Here is a 16363-nt window from a genome sequence, read left to right on the forward strand (position 1 = left end):
AGGAGCAATGGGGATTGGCGCATGGGAACTTGATTGTATCTCCAGCTCATCCCCAGTGTTTTTGAACCAATGTGGGAGTGGTTGGGCAGCATGCAGCCCCCTAAATTCCTGCCGCCCTAGGCCCGGGCCTTTCCACAAATCCGGGCCTGACTTTGTTAAACATCTTTGCAAGACTAAGACTGTGCACATGCTCAGTGTAGTCTGGGCTGCTTAGGGATCATCATAAACAAAGCTGCTTGAGTTCTGCATGGCTGGGAAGTAAGGCGGGGGCTCCCCCTGCTGTTCATAAGTATGATTGTTTCCCTGCTCAGCAGTTAGGGACCGTCTGACAATTCCTATCCACAGCAATTAATGAAAGGAGAATTTCACTGCATATAGTCAGGTTTCTTATAAAAACGGTACACATTGTTTAATTAAAGTATATTGGAGATAGGTTTCTTTTTCATTAAAGAAAGTAAAAATGGGATTTTTTTTTTTTGCCTTTAATGCCCTTTAAGTTTGACAACTCCCAAATTGTGCAACAGACCAATGTAATGATGGCAAGAAGCCCAACACAAAGTCATCGTGTACAATTGCTGGGAAGCCGCCTAATCGAGCTATTAATGCGCTAAAGCAGATTTGCTGTCCAACCCAAACTCCTCAAGCAAAGGGGAAAAAAAACAATTGATCTCATGGAGCAGTCACAGTGACAGATCCCCCTTGCGCTTCCGCACTACGTCAAACACGAACACGCCCCGCCTACCGACTCTCCTGAATGTGCGCGTGCGCTCTGCTGCTGGCAGCTGGACTCAGGGCGGGGATGACATCACCGGCTTATAGCCGCCAGGGGAGGCGGAGCCTGCGTCGCGTCACCGCCATGGCTGCCATATTGGATGGGAAGTGAAGTCTAATCCCTCCGCCCACCAAGCTTGGCGACTCACTCACCGGCTGCGGGGAGTGTCGGCGGCGTTTCAGCGTCATAAAAATAACTTATTAGCGGGAGCTGCCGCCGGTGTCCTATTTGTGTGCTCGGCTGTGCCCCGTTCCGGTGGCGGAGGGAAAGGGGCGGACAAGATGGCGGACCCGGCGGAGTGTAGCATCAAAGTGATGTGCCGATTCAGGCCTTTGAACAATTCCGAGGTTGTCAGAGGGGACAAGTATGTGGCCAAGTTTCAAGGGGAAGATACTGTGGTGATGGCGGTGAGTGTACAAGGCTGGGCCCTTATCGCTACTTTGTGGGGGGGGGGGACAATCCCTAAATTAGCTGTTGTTTTGTTTTCAGTAGCAACTCCCAGCAGCAACTCCCAGCAGCCCTCATTAACTCTGGAGCCATAAACCCAGGCTCCTTGTACTCCAGTCTCTAATACTCTATTTAGGGCTATTTGTGTGAAACTCCTGGGCTTTGTGTTTTGCCTCTGTGTCACTTGCAGCTGCCACATTGCTGGTGCTCAATGGGGGCTTTAACTGTCTGGTGTAGGGCAGTCAGCTGACAGTCAGAGATGGCAGAAAGCTCGCTGGTGAGGCGGCATCACTCACACATGGGAGTTGCCCTTGCTTTATTCAGCTGGTGCAGCTCCAAGTGCCAATTGTAATGATCAGCCTCCTGATGAATGAGCAGTGCCATCCTCCTGCAGCAGCAGCTGAACTATAACATTCCCTTCCTTTCATTGTGGCTGCACAAAAAGTGTCTGTCCTACAGATTTCCAATGTTTTCCCTTGGGGAATGCAATCGTTATTATATCTGTCTCTTTACATTCTCTGCTGGTTCTGACTGTTGAAACAATGTAGCAGCAGACCCGGAGGAAACCCAAATTCTGTTACATGGTTTCAAAAAGTCCGACCCGGAGAACAGGAACAAATGAAAGACTCTGGCAAGATCCAGTTTATTTCACGGTACGCTAAATCGCCTTTGCTGCCCTGAAAACCTAAAGAGAGCGATTTCTTTTATGTGTCTGTGTCTCTGCCTCAACCTTAAAGGGAAACTGTAATGGGAATTTTTTTTTTTTTTTTCAAATTAATCCGTTAATAGTGCTGCTCCAGCAGAATTCTGCACTGAAATCCATTTCTCAAAAGAGAAAACAGATTTTTTTTTTTTTATATTCAATTTTGAAATCTGACATGGGGCTAGACATATTGCCAATTTCCCAGCTGCCCCAAGTCATGTGACTTGTACTCTGATAAACTTCAATCACTCTTTACTGCTGTACTGCAAGTTGGAGTGATTTCACCCCCCTCCCTTCCCCTCCCCCCAGCAGTCAAACAAAAGAACAATGGGAAGGTAACCAGATAGCAGCTCCCTAACAGAAGATAACAGCTGCCTGGTAGATCTAAGAACAACACTCAATAGTAAAAACCCATGTCTCACTGAGACACATTCAGTTACATTGAGAAGGGAAAAACAGCAGCCTGCCAGAAAGCATTTCTCTCCTAAAGTGCAGGCACAAGTCACATGACTGGGGGCAGCTGGGAAATTGACAAAATGTCTAGCCCCATGTCAGATTTCAAAATTGAATATAAAAAAAATCTGTTTGCTCTTTTGAGAAATTGATTTCAGTGCAGAATTCTGCTGGAGCAGCACTATTAACTGATGCGTTTTGAAAAAAACATGTTTTCCAATGACAGGATCCCTTTAAACTACAACTGTCAGCATCTGACAGCTGAAGCATTTGTGTCTCTGCTTTACGCTGCACAGGTCCCAACTCTTCCCGGTCCACCCATTCCCAGCTTGTGGCTCTACAAGGCTGCAGATCCGCAAAACCTGAAGAGCCACTTTGGGGGAAGTCCTGCTATTAACCCACATTCTTTGACATTTCTGCCACCCACAAGAATACGTTTGATCCCATTAAGAGTGAAAATATCAGTCCTACTAGGGCAGACTCTGCTGTATTATGGCAAGAAATATAATATATATCTAGCTGAAGGATCAGTGTACTCTTTAAATTGTGAATGCATGCTCTGTTATTGTGATGGCATCTTATACGACTTGGGGACCTTTTTCAAGGACATCCTTGAAAAAGGTCAGAAGATGGGCCAAAATGTCTGTATCATATAAGTAAAATGTACGGCTGAAATTGTTTTTAAAACAATCTTTAGTATTGCTTAGCACTTTAATAATACATATGAGATTTTAGCACAATAATAATTCTATGTATTTTATATGTCCGTATGGGATCACACCATACAATATCACACACTAACACTATATATGCTGGTTAGTGGCCAGCCATACAAGGGTTAATTTTATTGGTTATGTCACTGGCACGTTACAAACAATGTGGACGGAGGTTAAGTAGTGATTTAAGTGTATGTGTACCTTGAGAAAGGTGCCAATGGGGACGAAACGCCCGTTATGCATACCATGTCATGATACAAGTTGTGTGCAAAGACAATTGGTGCTGTTTTTTTTTGTTTTTTTTTTTGCATGTATGTTCTGATTTTATGTACACGTCGCTAAAAATCAAATGCCAGGGTGCTGCTGAATAATCAATGTAAAAGAAAACAGAGAATAATAGCACTCATCGGGTCATTCAAAAGTGAAAAAATAGTTTTATTTCAAGCCCAATGTTTTGGCTACCTGTGACCTTTTTCAGGGGTATACTTTTCTGTTTGTATTCCCTTGAAAACGGTCACGCAGGAAGTGACTGAAATTTGGGCTTGATAATATATCTTTTCACTTTTTAAAGACCTGATGAGTGCTGTCTATTTTCTTCATATATGTACACACAATATAATTTTTTTTATCCCACCTCGCTTGTGGAACATACAGGGAGTATATAGGCTTGTTCACCAGTGTGGGTAGGCTACTGATTTTCTTTGATTCATGTGTCTGGCCTCTGGCAAGGCTCTTCTCTCCCCAGAGGTCACACTTCAGTTTCAATAGAACAACGATCTCCAGGGCTACAGATTCCATCATCTCTTTACAACTCTCAAGGTGTGGGATTTAAAACAACAGATGGATTTCTTGCACTGGGGCCTTCTGTAAATAGTCAATTCTAGTTGGATTGCACCCACTCTGCAACTCTCTGGTTTTTATAGGCTGTGCATTTAAGGGTCAGGGTACACAGGCAGATTCAGGGAGATTAGTTGCCCCGCGACAAATCTCCTCTTCTTCGGGGTGACTAATCTCCCCGAACTGCCTTCCCACCTAGCGTGATTCATTTTGTGAAGTCGTCCAAAGTTGCCTCATTAAGAAACTTTGGGCAACTTCGGAAAATGAATGCCATCCCGCCGGCAATTTACGTTTTAGCCAGCAGGGGAGGCCGTTCAGCGAGATTAGTCGCCCCGAATAAGAGGATGTTTGTCGCCGTACTACTAATCTCCCCTAATCTGCCTGTGTGCCCTGACCCTAAGTGTGCACAAAGGTCTTTCAGAAGTTGTGGTATACACAGTACCTGTATAGGTTGTCAATGCCACCCTAAAGCAGACATGCCACACTGGGGGCAGTGAATGTGAAATTCTCTTATTTTGCAGCATTTGTTGCTTTGTAGACTTTCGCTTGAACATTACCCTCAACCTCTGAAACCTGGCCTGTTTAAAGGAGTTGTTCACCTTCAAATTAACTTTTAGTATGATGTAGAGAGTGATATCCTCAGATAAATTGCAATTGGTTTTCTTTTTTTTATTCTTTGTGGTTTTTGAGTTATTTAGCTTTTTATTCAGCAGCTCTCAGCAATCTGGTTGTTCAGGTCCAAATTACGCTAGCAAGCACTTATTGATTTTAATAAGAGGCTGGAATATTAATAGGAGAGGGTATGAATAGAAAAAGTGTAATACAATGAAGCAATAACAATACATTTGTAGCTTTACAGAGCATTTGTTTTTTAGATGGGGTCAGTGATCCCCCCCCCCATTTGAAAGCTGGAAAGAGTCAGAAGTAGAAGGCGAATAGTTAAAAAACTAGGAAAAATAATGAAAACCAATTGAAAAGTTGCATAGAATAACATACTACAAGTTAACTTAAAGGTGATTATATGTATTTAGAAATGAGCTGCTAGATCTAAATCTAAAGTATAAAAACACATGATTATTGAGTTTTAAAATTTTGTATAGTTTCATATTACAGGAGTTGAGATCTCGCTCCATTGAAGTTGTTTGGTGCTCGTCTCAGTTTGGCCCTGTGTGTTATGAGTGTGACATGCCTGCACTAAACTATTGTATTCCACCGAAATCTGATTCCCATGCTTCTGTCCTGCCAGCACTTTTAAGTTTAAATAGGATTTCTTTGTACTGTGTGATTGAATGAGGACAGTTCTTGTGAGCCCATCAGCAGGTCCAGACCTAGCATCTTGAGAATGCTTGTTATTAAAGTGTCTTAACATCTGTTAAATGACATATTGTATGCACATCTGTCATGAATGTTATCCTCCCCGTTACTGGGACATGCTCTATGCTAAAAATCAGTAGTGGTTAAATGAAAGCAGATGCATTTTGTAATATATGTGTTTTTGTTTGATTGCTTTCTCAGTTTCATTACTTTACAATGTGGTGCCTAATAGAGCTAAATGTACCTGTCAGGAACTTTATGGGTTTTTAGAGCAGTAGCCATGCTGGTCCCTGATTGAAATCTAATAGAAAATTGCATTTAAAGGAAATTCTCACATTTAATGGTAAATTGCCTAGAGTGCTCTTCTGAGCCCTTTCATAATTTAAAAGTTTTTTTAATTTCCAACACTTTTTTTATTGACGATGGACAAATGAAATTCACAAATGCAATATAAATGTTTTTTTAATAAGTTTTGAAGATATTCACATTGGCCAAAGCCGTTAAGACAAGGAAAGTTAGAGAAAACTGGAGCAACATTTGATAACTTTTCTCTATTTTTATCAGCAGAGCATCACTAGTCTTTCCTTTCTTCAGTAACTTCATGTAGACTGACCAGACACTGATGGCATAAAACTAACAGCAGGTTTCAAATCCATTTTATTAATGTGTAAAAACTGCCGTCAATTGTGAGAAAATGTGTGTGAATTTTTTTTCAAGTGGATAATCCAGGGCTAGCGGTGCTATGGATTCTTCCCACACTCCCGAACATTGTAGCATGTTAACTGGCTCCTGATGAAACTGCACTTAAGCTGGCCATACATGGACCGATAAAAGCTGCCGACAGACCGAGTTGGCAGCTTATTGGCCTGTGTGTGGGGCCCTCCGTCGGGCTTCCCCGATCGATATCTGGCTGAAAGTCGGGGAGATGTTGATTGAGCAGGGTTAAAAATTTCTTAGGATCGCGGCCGCATCTGTTCGTTGATGCAGTCCCGCGAGATGACTGCCCGTATTGCGGCCCACTTAGATTTCTAATAGCCTTGTCAAAGTGATACTGTAAAATGAATTCAACATTCCGATTAGAAGAAACAAGGTTCCGTCTTTATTTGGAAGAGGTTTGTTCTAGTGAAAGCTGTGAAGATGTGGAATTCTCTAGCTCATAGTACAAGTTGATCCAGGGACTAGTTCGATTGCCAATTCGGAGTCAGGAAGGATTTTTTCCCCCTCTGAGGCAAATTGGAGGGTTTTTTTTGCCTTCCATTGGATCAACTCACAGAGATAGATAGATAGATATATATATATATCCTAACTTACGTTGTTTCTGTCTATGTATGTATGTATGTATGTATGCAATTGTAATACTACAAATAAAGCAAAAACTTCTGACTTCCCATATCAATACATGGATAGGGGATCTCCTTTTATCTTCAGTGAGTACTGCATGCTCTTACTGTAACATACTATTGCTAGAGCAGTGTGACCCCCCCCCCCCCCAAAGGCCGGTCTTATTGATATTAAGTGACCAGTAGATCAGCGCAGCCCAGAATTGCGTGCAAATAACCAATTCTACGTATGGGAATTTCTCATTATTCAAAGTTCTAAAACCAGTGGCTTTGAAGAATGCCCATTGTCAATTAAATTACACTGCCATGGAACTTTCCTAAGAAAATTTGTACCACTGGAAGTGGTAGACCATGATGTGATCATGTAATAAAAAGCGGACCTTGTTTTTTTCATGGGTACAAATGTTGCACAATGTGTTGGATGTAGTGTAGAATAATGACATGTTTTGAAATGTTAATGATAATCAATTTGCATTCCCTTACCTTGCAGAAAACCAGCAAAGTATGTAGAAAATATCATTGCTTCACTCTTAATGTTACGTTTGTTCAAGATTAGGCACATTATTAAAAAATATAAGAAATTGAACTTGAAGCTTTGAGCGACACGTCTAATGGCCTGTTGAGCTTATTCCAGATGACGTATGTGTAATTCATGGCTGGGCATGCAATCTGCTGTGGGCAAACAAAATAACATAAACATTTATCAATGTATGCGATTGCTTCCAGAATTGTGTATTATATCGTTCAAGTTGAGAAACTTTATATTTCACAATGTCCGTATCTACATTTCTTGAGGTTTAGTGGAGGCTTGAGTTAGATTCTCTACATTGCTGTTCATGAAATCAGTCTTGCACTGGATGTTCACAAGATCAGTATTTGCAGCTTGAGGTGCACCTAGAATTGTTTTCTGGATTGGCCAGTATGCTTTTTAATAGGTAGGTTTGAATCACCCTCATTTTTCTGTAGTGTTTTAACCCCCTTATGAGAAGTTGGCAAGAAGCATTTCCAGGCAAACCTGGAACCTTTGTTCTGGTCTCATTTGACTGGTCAAAATATTATTACTGACTCTTTAAAGATTACCATAAACTGCTCTGTCATTGGCTTTTGAATTGTCAGCTAGTTACTGGTCTGGCAGCTGATTGGTCCACTTAGGCAGCAACAGTGGCCTCCACCGATACCATATTGGAACTTATGAGATAGTGATTGGGATAACTGAAAAATATGATCTAGTGTCTCGTATCCTCCTCACATGATTATATCTTCTTCCAGCGATTCTATACAGACCCTTCCGTATCCAATTGGAGGCCAAACCATGTTGAATATGTAATGTAGCCCAACATTGGGGTGACCAAATAATGATCTGCTTTTTGTCATTGAGCACATGATCACTTATGTTTGGTTTAATTTAGGAAGTGCAATTGGAGTGTTTAATTGATGGCAGATCCTCAACTATTTAAGATTTTTTTTTTTTTTTTTTTTTTTAATTACTCTTTACTTGTTCTTTATAACTAGAGATACTGACATCCCTGCTTGAAAATTCTAAATAATGTGCTTGAAAATTCTAAATAATGTGTAAGTGCTCTCTCTCTGGCCTGAAGCTGAAGTCCTGGGGGTGGTACTTTGTTTTGCTGAAACTACTGCATTTTAGTAGCTATACATGCCTGAATATTCAGCCCCGGCACTTCACTGAGCATCAAAAGTCATCCTATCCAGGGCATAGAACTTGTACATCAGTTAGATTGCGTTATTGTTTCCATTAAGTTGTCTGCCTTTGTGTTATTTTAAAGGGGTTGTTCACCTTCCAAACACTTTTTTTTCAGTTCAGTTGTTTTGTGATTGTTCCCCAGAAATAGACTTTTTAAAATTACTTTCCATTATTTATTTACTGTTGTTTCAAAATCTAAATTTAAAGTTCCTGTCTCTGTAGTTTGAGTCTGGCAGCTCATTAATTCAGGTGGAGACTCTGAACTTTTACAATTTTGCAACATTTAGTTGATACATTTCTCAGCAGCATCTCTGGAGTATTAGTAACTATTGTATCAATTCTAACAGCTGCCTGTAATGAAACCCAGAGATTCTACTCAGCAGGGACAAAGATAAGAAATGTATCAATTTAGAACAGTTTACAGGGTCGGCGACCCCCCCCTCCCAGAGCAGCTTTAGAAGTTGAAACATGACACATTACATATGAATATTGGAAAAACAGTCACACGTAGAAAATAGAAAGTAATTGGAAAAAGTCGTTATTTCTGTTGCACTAGAAAACAACTAAGTGTTTGAAGGAGAACAACTCCTTTAACCCTTTAACCGCCAAGCACGTACGGCGTACGTGCTGGCGGTTCAGGGCTCAGGCTGCCAAGAACGTACCTCGTACGTTCTTTTGCAGCTGAGCCCTTCTCTCTGCATCGGCGGCTTTTGCCGCCTCTGCAGAGAGTCAGGAGGGTAGACAGCCCCCTGGGCAACGTGGCTGGGGGGCTGTCAAGTCGGATCTGCGACGCGATTGTCGCAGATCCGACTTCAAAGTAGCAGAAGCGCAATGTAAGCGCTGCTGCTGCTGGCTTACCTCCTCCTCGTCGCACCACGCGCCCAGTCACTTCCTGCTGCGCAGTAACTCTGCAGACACGCTGCCAGGAGTCGTCCTTCGGTTCCAGCGATCCTCCTGCTACAAAAACGGTAAGTGCACTTTTTTTTACACACTTACCTGCACTTACACATACCTACAGTACATTTATACACTTACATGAACATTTTAGTAAAAATTTGTGTTTTTTTATTTTTTTATTTTAGCACACTTAGTCGATTTTGTACACTTATTTACACTTAATTACATGTATTTGCACACTCAGACAACTTTTATTAGTGCACAAATATGTATACACAAAAACTCACAAACAGGGTTTTTTTTTTTTTTTTACTTATTCATTGTACTGTTTGTTTTGCCTAAAAGCATGTTATTTTGACAGCGTGACTATTGGATAATCGATTTCGGCCACTAATTACGCTGCCGGATCAATTATTTTGTTATTTCATTGATTTACGCTATTTTTGTGGTTTTATTGCAATTTTATCCATGCATTATTGTTCCTTATGTATCTTTAGTATAGTTTTGCTGTTTGGTGCTTTGGTATAGAAAGATTTATTTTACTTAGTTTGATTCGCCAGAATATATGCTTTCCAAAAATATATGGGTTTCTGGGGGTCTTTTTACAGTTTTGGGGTCTTATGGCACATAACGCACAGTTGGGGCTCTCTTTTCTGCAGCTTAGTTGGCTAGCGTGAAAATTCATAGGCATGTTTTTCATTTGGGGTCTGTACACGCCACATACTTTGGTAAATCTATGCATATTGGGCATCAAACTATTTAGTAGACCTCTGACGTCCATATTTAGGGTGATTTTTCTTTATACGTAAAACAGTGTGTGTGATAAATGCGGCAAACTGCAACAATTTTAGGCGATTTTCAGAAATGTAAAAACCTCTGCGTTTAGAAAAGCTTTGCAGTTTGGTGTAGAAAGACGTCTTTATCTTTTTTGGATTCGTCAGAATGTGTACTTTCCAAAAATATATGGTTTTGGGGGGGTCTTTGCTGTTAGGAGGGTCTTGAGGCATATAATATGAAGTCAAGGGTCTATGTTCACAGAAGGCGAATCGGCAGCAGAGAAAAATCATATGCACTATTTTCATTTTGGGTCCGCACATGCCAGCTGCCTTGGTATATCAATGCATATTGGGCATCAAACGGTTCAATTGACCCTTGGCATCAGTATTTATGGTGTTTTAGAATTGTATGTAAGAAATTGGGTGAGATAAATGCGGCCAATTGCAATATTTTTAGGCAATTTTCAAAAATGTAAAAACTGTTGCTTTTATCGCCAAATTTAGGAAAGGCTTGCGGCTTGGTACTTTGGAGTACAAGGACATGCATACCCAATTTGGATTCGTGGGAATGTGTACTTTCCGAAAATATATGGTTTTCTGGGGTGAATGCACTTTTTTTTACCTTTGCTCCCCCCAAAACTATGTATATGTGTTGATTTTGCAGTACCTGAAATGACAGACTATATGGGGGTCTTCCTTTTGGGGCCCCTGTATGCCACGTGCTTGGGTACACCTATACATATCGGGCATCAAACTGTTCAGAGCACCCTAGGCTTTCATATTTGGGGTGATTTGTCTTGATACCTAAAAGTATGTGGGTAATACGATGCTTCAGGGTAGATATTTTGAGGTGATTTTTGGAAATGTCACCTAAATCACCAAATTTAGGAATGATTTGCGGCTTGGTACTTTGGCGTAGAAAGACATGCATACCCAATTTGAATTCGTGGGAATGTGTACTTTCCAAAAATATATGGTTTTCTGGGGTGAACTTACTTTTTTCTACATTTGCCCCCCTCAAAACAATGTAAATGTGTTGATTTTGCAGTACCTGAAATGACAGACCATATGGGGGTCTTCGTTTTGCGGCCCCTATACGCCACGTGCTTGGGTACACCTATACATATTGGGCATCAAACTGTTCAGAGGACCCCAGGCTTTCATATTTGGGGTGATTTGTCTTGATACCTAAAAGTATGTGGGTAATACGATGCTGCAGGGTCGAAATTTTGAAGTCATTTTTGGAAATGTCCCCAAAATCACCAAATTTAGGAATGGTTTGCGGCTTGGTACTTTGTAGTAGAAAGACATGCATACCCAATTTAGATTCGTGGGAATGTGTACTTTCCGAAAATATATGGTTTTCTGGGGTGAACTTACTTTTTTCTACCTTTGCCCCCCCCCAAAACGATGTAAATGTGTTGATTTTGCAGTACCTGAAATGACAGAACATACAAGGAGGGGTCTTCATTTTAGGGCCCCTATATGCCACGTGCTTGGGTACACCTATACATATCGGGCATCAAACTGTTCAGAGGACCCTAGGCTTTCATATTTGGGGTGATTTCTCTTGATACCTAAAAGTATGTGGGTAATACGATGCTGCAGAGTAGATATTTTGAGGTCATTTTTGGAAATGTCACCAAAATCACCAGATTTAGGAATGATTTGCGGCTTGGTACTTTGGCGTAGAAAGACATGCATACCCAATTTGGATTCGTTGGAATGTGTACTTTCCGAAAATATATGGTTTTCTGGGGTGAACTTACTGTTTTCTACTTTTGCCCCCCCCCCAAAACGATGTAAATGTGTTGATTTTGCAGTACCTGAAATGACAGACTATATGGGGGTCTTCCTTTTGGGGCCCCTGTATGCCACGTGCTGGGGTACACCTATACATATCGGGCATCAAACTGTTCAGAGGACCCTAGGCTTTCATATTTGGGGTGATTTCTCTTGATACCTAAAAGTATGTGGGTAATACGATGCTGCAGGGTAGATATTTTGAGGTGATTTTTGGAAATGTCACCTAAATCACCAAATTTAGGAATGATTTGCGGCTTGGTACTTTGGCGTAGAAAGACATGCATACCCAATTTGGATTCGTTGGAATGTGTACTTTCCGAAAATATATGGTTTTCTGGGGTGAACTTACTGTTTTCTACTTTTGCCCCCCCCCCAAAACGATGTAAATGTGTTGATTTTGCAGTACCTGAAATGACAGACTATATGGGGTCTTCCTTTTGGGGCCCCTGTATGCCACGTGCTTGGGTACACCTATACATATCGGGCATCAAACTGTTCAGAGGACCCTAGGCTTTCATATTTGGGGTGATTTGTCTTGATACCTAAAAGTATGTGGGTAATACGATGCTGCAGGGTAGATATTTTGAGGTGATTTTTGGAAATGTCACCTAAATCACCAAATTTAGGAATGATTTGCGGCTTGGTACTTTGGCGTAGAAAGACATGCATACCCAATTTGGATTCGTTGGAATGTGTACTTTCCGAAAATATATGGTTTTCTGGGGTGAACTTACTGTTTTCTACTTTTGCCCCCCCCAAAACGATGTAAATGTGTTGATTTTGCAGTATCTGAAATGACAGACTATATGGGGGTCTTCCTTTTGGGGCCCCTGTATGCCACGTGCTTGGGTACACCTATACATATCGGGCATCAAACTGTTCAGAGGACTCTAGGCTTTCATATTTGGGGTGATTTGTCTTGATACCTAAAAGTATGTGGGTAATACGATGCTGCAGGGTAGATATTTTGAGGTGATTTTTGGAAATGTCACCTAAATCACCAAATTTAGGAATGATTTGCGGCTTGGTACTTTGGCGTAGAAAGACATGCATACCCAATTTGAATTCGTGGGAATGTGTACTTTCCGAAAATATATGGTTTTCTGGGGTGAACTTACTGTTTTCTACTTTTGCCCCCCCAAAACAATGTAAATGTGTTGATTTTGCAGTACCTGAAATGTCAGACTATATGGGGGTCTTCCTTTTAGGGCCCCTATATGCCACATGCTTGGGTACACCTATACATATTGGGCATCAAACTGTTCAGAGGACCCTAGGCTTTCATATTTGGGGTGATTTGTCTTGATACCTAAAAGTATGTGGGTAATACGATGCTGCAGGGTAGATATTTTGAGGTGATTTTTGGAAATGTCACCTAAATCACCAAATTTAGGAATGATTTGCGGCTTGGTACTTTGGCGTAGAAAGACATGCATACCCAATTTGGATTCGTTGGAATGTGTACTTTCCGAAAATATATGGTTTTCTGGGGTGAACTTACTGTTTTCTACTTTTGCCCCCCCCCCCAAAACGATGTAAATGTGTTGATTTTGCAGTACCTCAAATGACAGACCATATGGGAGTCTTCCTTTTGGGGCCCCTATATGCCACGTGCTTGGGTACACCTATATATATTGGGCATCAAACTGTTCAGAGGACCCTAGGCTTTCATATTTGGGGTGATTTCTCTTGATACCTAAAAGTATGTGGGAAATACGATGCTGCAGGGTAGACATTTTTAAGTGATTTTTGGAAATGTCACCAAAATCACCAAATTTAGGAATGATTTGCGGCTTGGTACTTTGTAGTACAAAGACATGCATACCCAATTTAGATTCGTGGCAATGTGTACTTTCCGAAAATATATGGTTTTCTGGGGTGAACTTACTTTTTTCTACCTTTGCCGCCCCCCAAAACGATGTAAATGTGTTGATTTTGCAGTATCTGAAATGACAGACCATATGGGGTCTTCCTTTTCAGGCCTCTATATGCCACTTGCTTGGGTACACCTATACATATTGGGCATCAAACTGTTCAGAGGACCCTAGGCTTTCATATTTGGGGTGATTTGTCTTGATACCTAAAAGTATGTGGGTAATACGATGCTGCAGGGTAGAAATTTTTAAGTGATTTTTGGAAATGTCGCCAAAATCACCAACTTTAGTAATGGTTTGCCGCTTGGTACTTTGGTGTAGAAAGACATGCATACCCAATTTGGATTCAGGGGAATGTGTACTTTCCGAAAATATATGGTTTTCTGGGGTGAACATACTTTTTTCTACCTTTGCCGCCCCCCAAAACGATGTAAATGTGTTGATTTTGCAGTATCTGAAATGACAGAACAAATGGGGGGTCTTCCTTTTGGGGCCTCCTATGCCACGTGCTTGGGTACATCTATTCATATTGGGCATCAAACTGTTCAGTGGACCCAGGATTTTATATTTGGGGTGTTTTACATTGATACCTAATGATGTGTGGGAGATATGTTGCTGTAGAGTGGAAGCTTTGAGGTCATTTTTCAAAAAATTCACCAATTTCTATAAAACATTATAACTTTAGGAAACAATTGCAACTTGGTGGTTTGGAGTACAAAGATATTTCTACCCATTTTTGATTCACCAGAATCTGTTCTTTCTAGTAATGGGTAGTTTTCTAGGGTAAACCTACTGTTAGCGGAATGTTTGGCCTTGAAATCAAAAGTATGCCGTTTGGGAAGTGTTGCTTTGGAAATTTGGTTGTGTACTGCTTGTAGATTTTGAGCTATACAAGTGAGAAATCTCCATAAAACTATATATATTTGGTATTGTCGCGTTCAGGAGACATAGACCTTTCTAAATCGGCTGTGTTCTCGTACATAAAATGAATGATGTTTCTGATATATGTGATTGTTCTTCGTGCAACATGATTTTTTTCATTTTATTTGACACTTAGAATCCAATATTTTATTAGAGAAGTAGAATTACACCAAAATTCTTGCATATTGTGAAAGTTCAGGTTGTCCTGAAAAAAACAATACATTGTTTTCCTGGGTTAACTAAAAGACCACCCCAGGAAAGGCCCTTAAAGTGAAAGAGTGCAAAATATCTAAAAACTGCTTGGCAGTAGATGTTCGCATCTAGGACAAAACGGCTGGCAGGGAAAGGGTTAAAGGGGTTGTTCACCTTTGGCAAATTCTAAGCAACTTTTCAATTGGTTTTCATTTATTTTTTATAGTTATTTGCCTTTTTCTTTTGGAATTTTTGCAGCTTTCAAATGGGTCGCTGACCCCTTCTAAAAAAACAAATGCTCTGTAAGGCTACACATTTGTTATTTCTAATTTTTATTCCTCATCTTTCTATTCACACTCTCTCCTATTCATATTCCAGTCTTATTCAAATGAATGCATGGTTGCTAGGGTAATTTGTTCCCTAGCTACCATATTGTTTAAGATGCAAATTGAAGAGCTGCTAAATAACTCAAAAAGCACAAATAATAAATTATAAAAACCAATTGCAAATTGTCTCAGAATATCCCTCTCTACATCATACTAAAAGTTAACTCAAATGTGAACAACTCCTTTAATGGGATAGGGCATGTTTATGGATCTCTCTATTGGTAGAAATTGCAAGCATATTTATAAGCATTGCTCAGAATGCAGCCATGTAATATGCATTATGTGGCTCATTTTAATCTAGTTTATAGTATGTCCTTTAACTAATTGACCCGGTACCTTACAAAATATTTTTTTCTAATTGGGTTCCATTTTTTTTTTTTTTAATTTAAAATATAGTGTACACACAATACAGCTGTTCTGGGTAACAAATATCTTATTTTATATTACACTGAATGTGTTGCATAGCACCTTTTGCTGTCCTGTTTGGGGCCTCTTCATACAAAAGTTTGGTAATGAATCGGGAAACATCTCCTGTCACTCCTGCTCTTTTGGGTTAAGAGAAAACTGAGCAGGGAAACAACATGAGGCACTTCCTGCATCATTTAATTGAGCTTTTACTGTTATCTTTATACAGCATATCTGTGGTACTGCTTAGTTCATCAATAAGACAAATAGTGATCTATAGATCCTTTAAGAAGTCTCTCCAAGGTGTATAAATATTGCTCAATATGTCAGTCCCATCACATTTCTAAATATTTTGTAAGAAGCCACTTTATTTCTTCTGCTAAAGTGTTTTCAGTGATGTGATTGAATGCATTCAGTCCCTATCTGTGTTTTGTTTTTTTTTGTACACAAGAAAATGAATGTAAAGGTCACTGCAATTCTATACTGAGGAAACACTTGCCTGTGTGACATTAGACTTGACAATGGGAGGCCTGGCACTTCCAAATACTTCATTTCTCTCAAACTTACACACCTTTAAAAACAAACACCGATTTTACAGGGAGTGCTGTTCTGGGAGGTGTAATTCCCATTGCACTGTACTGTTTTGTCGCAATAAATAAAGCATTCCCTTTATCTCGCTGCATGATTCAATTTGCAGCCTCGGTGGGAGCTGCCATTTTCCCCATTTATTCTTTCCTTGCTAACACTGTGCATGCTGGGTTTCTAGTGGGGAAATTGTCATTGAGCGGCAGTTGAACAGCAAGAAGTTTTAAGGGTTGG

General features: G+C 40.3%; 1 protein-coding gene across 1 annotated transcript in view; it reads left to right on the forward strand.

Annotated features, from left to right (window-relative positions):
• Positions 1–847: 847 nt before the first annotated feature.
• Positions 848–16363, forward strand: part of kif5b.L (kinesin family member 5B L homeolog) — a 55895-nt gene continuing 40379 nt past the window's right edge. The window contains exon 1 of the mRNA XM_018267185.2: positions 848–1179. Within this exon, the coding sequence (XP_018122674.1) occupies positions 1054–1179 (126 nt within the window). The 5' untranslated portion in view covers positions 848–1053. The remainder of the gene's footprint in view (positions 1180–16363) is intronic.

Source organism: Xenopus laevis, chromosome 6L (assembly GCF_017654675.1).
Source record: "Xenopus laevis strain J_2021 chromosome 6L, Xenopus_laevis_v10.1, whole genome shotgun sequence".
Classification (NCBI taxonomy): Eukaryota; Metazoa; Chordata; class Amphibia; order Anura; family Pipidae; genus Xenopus; species Xenopus laevis.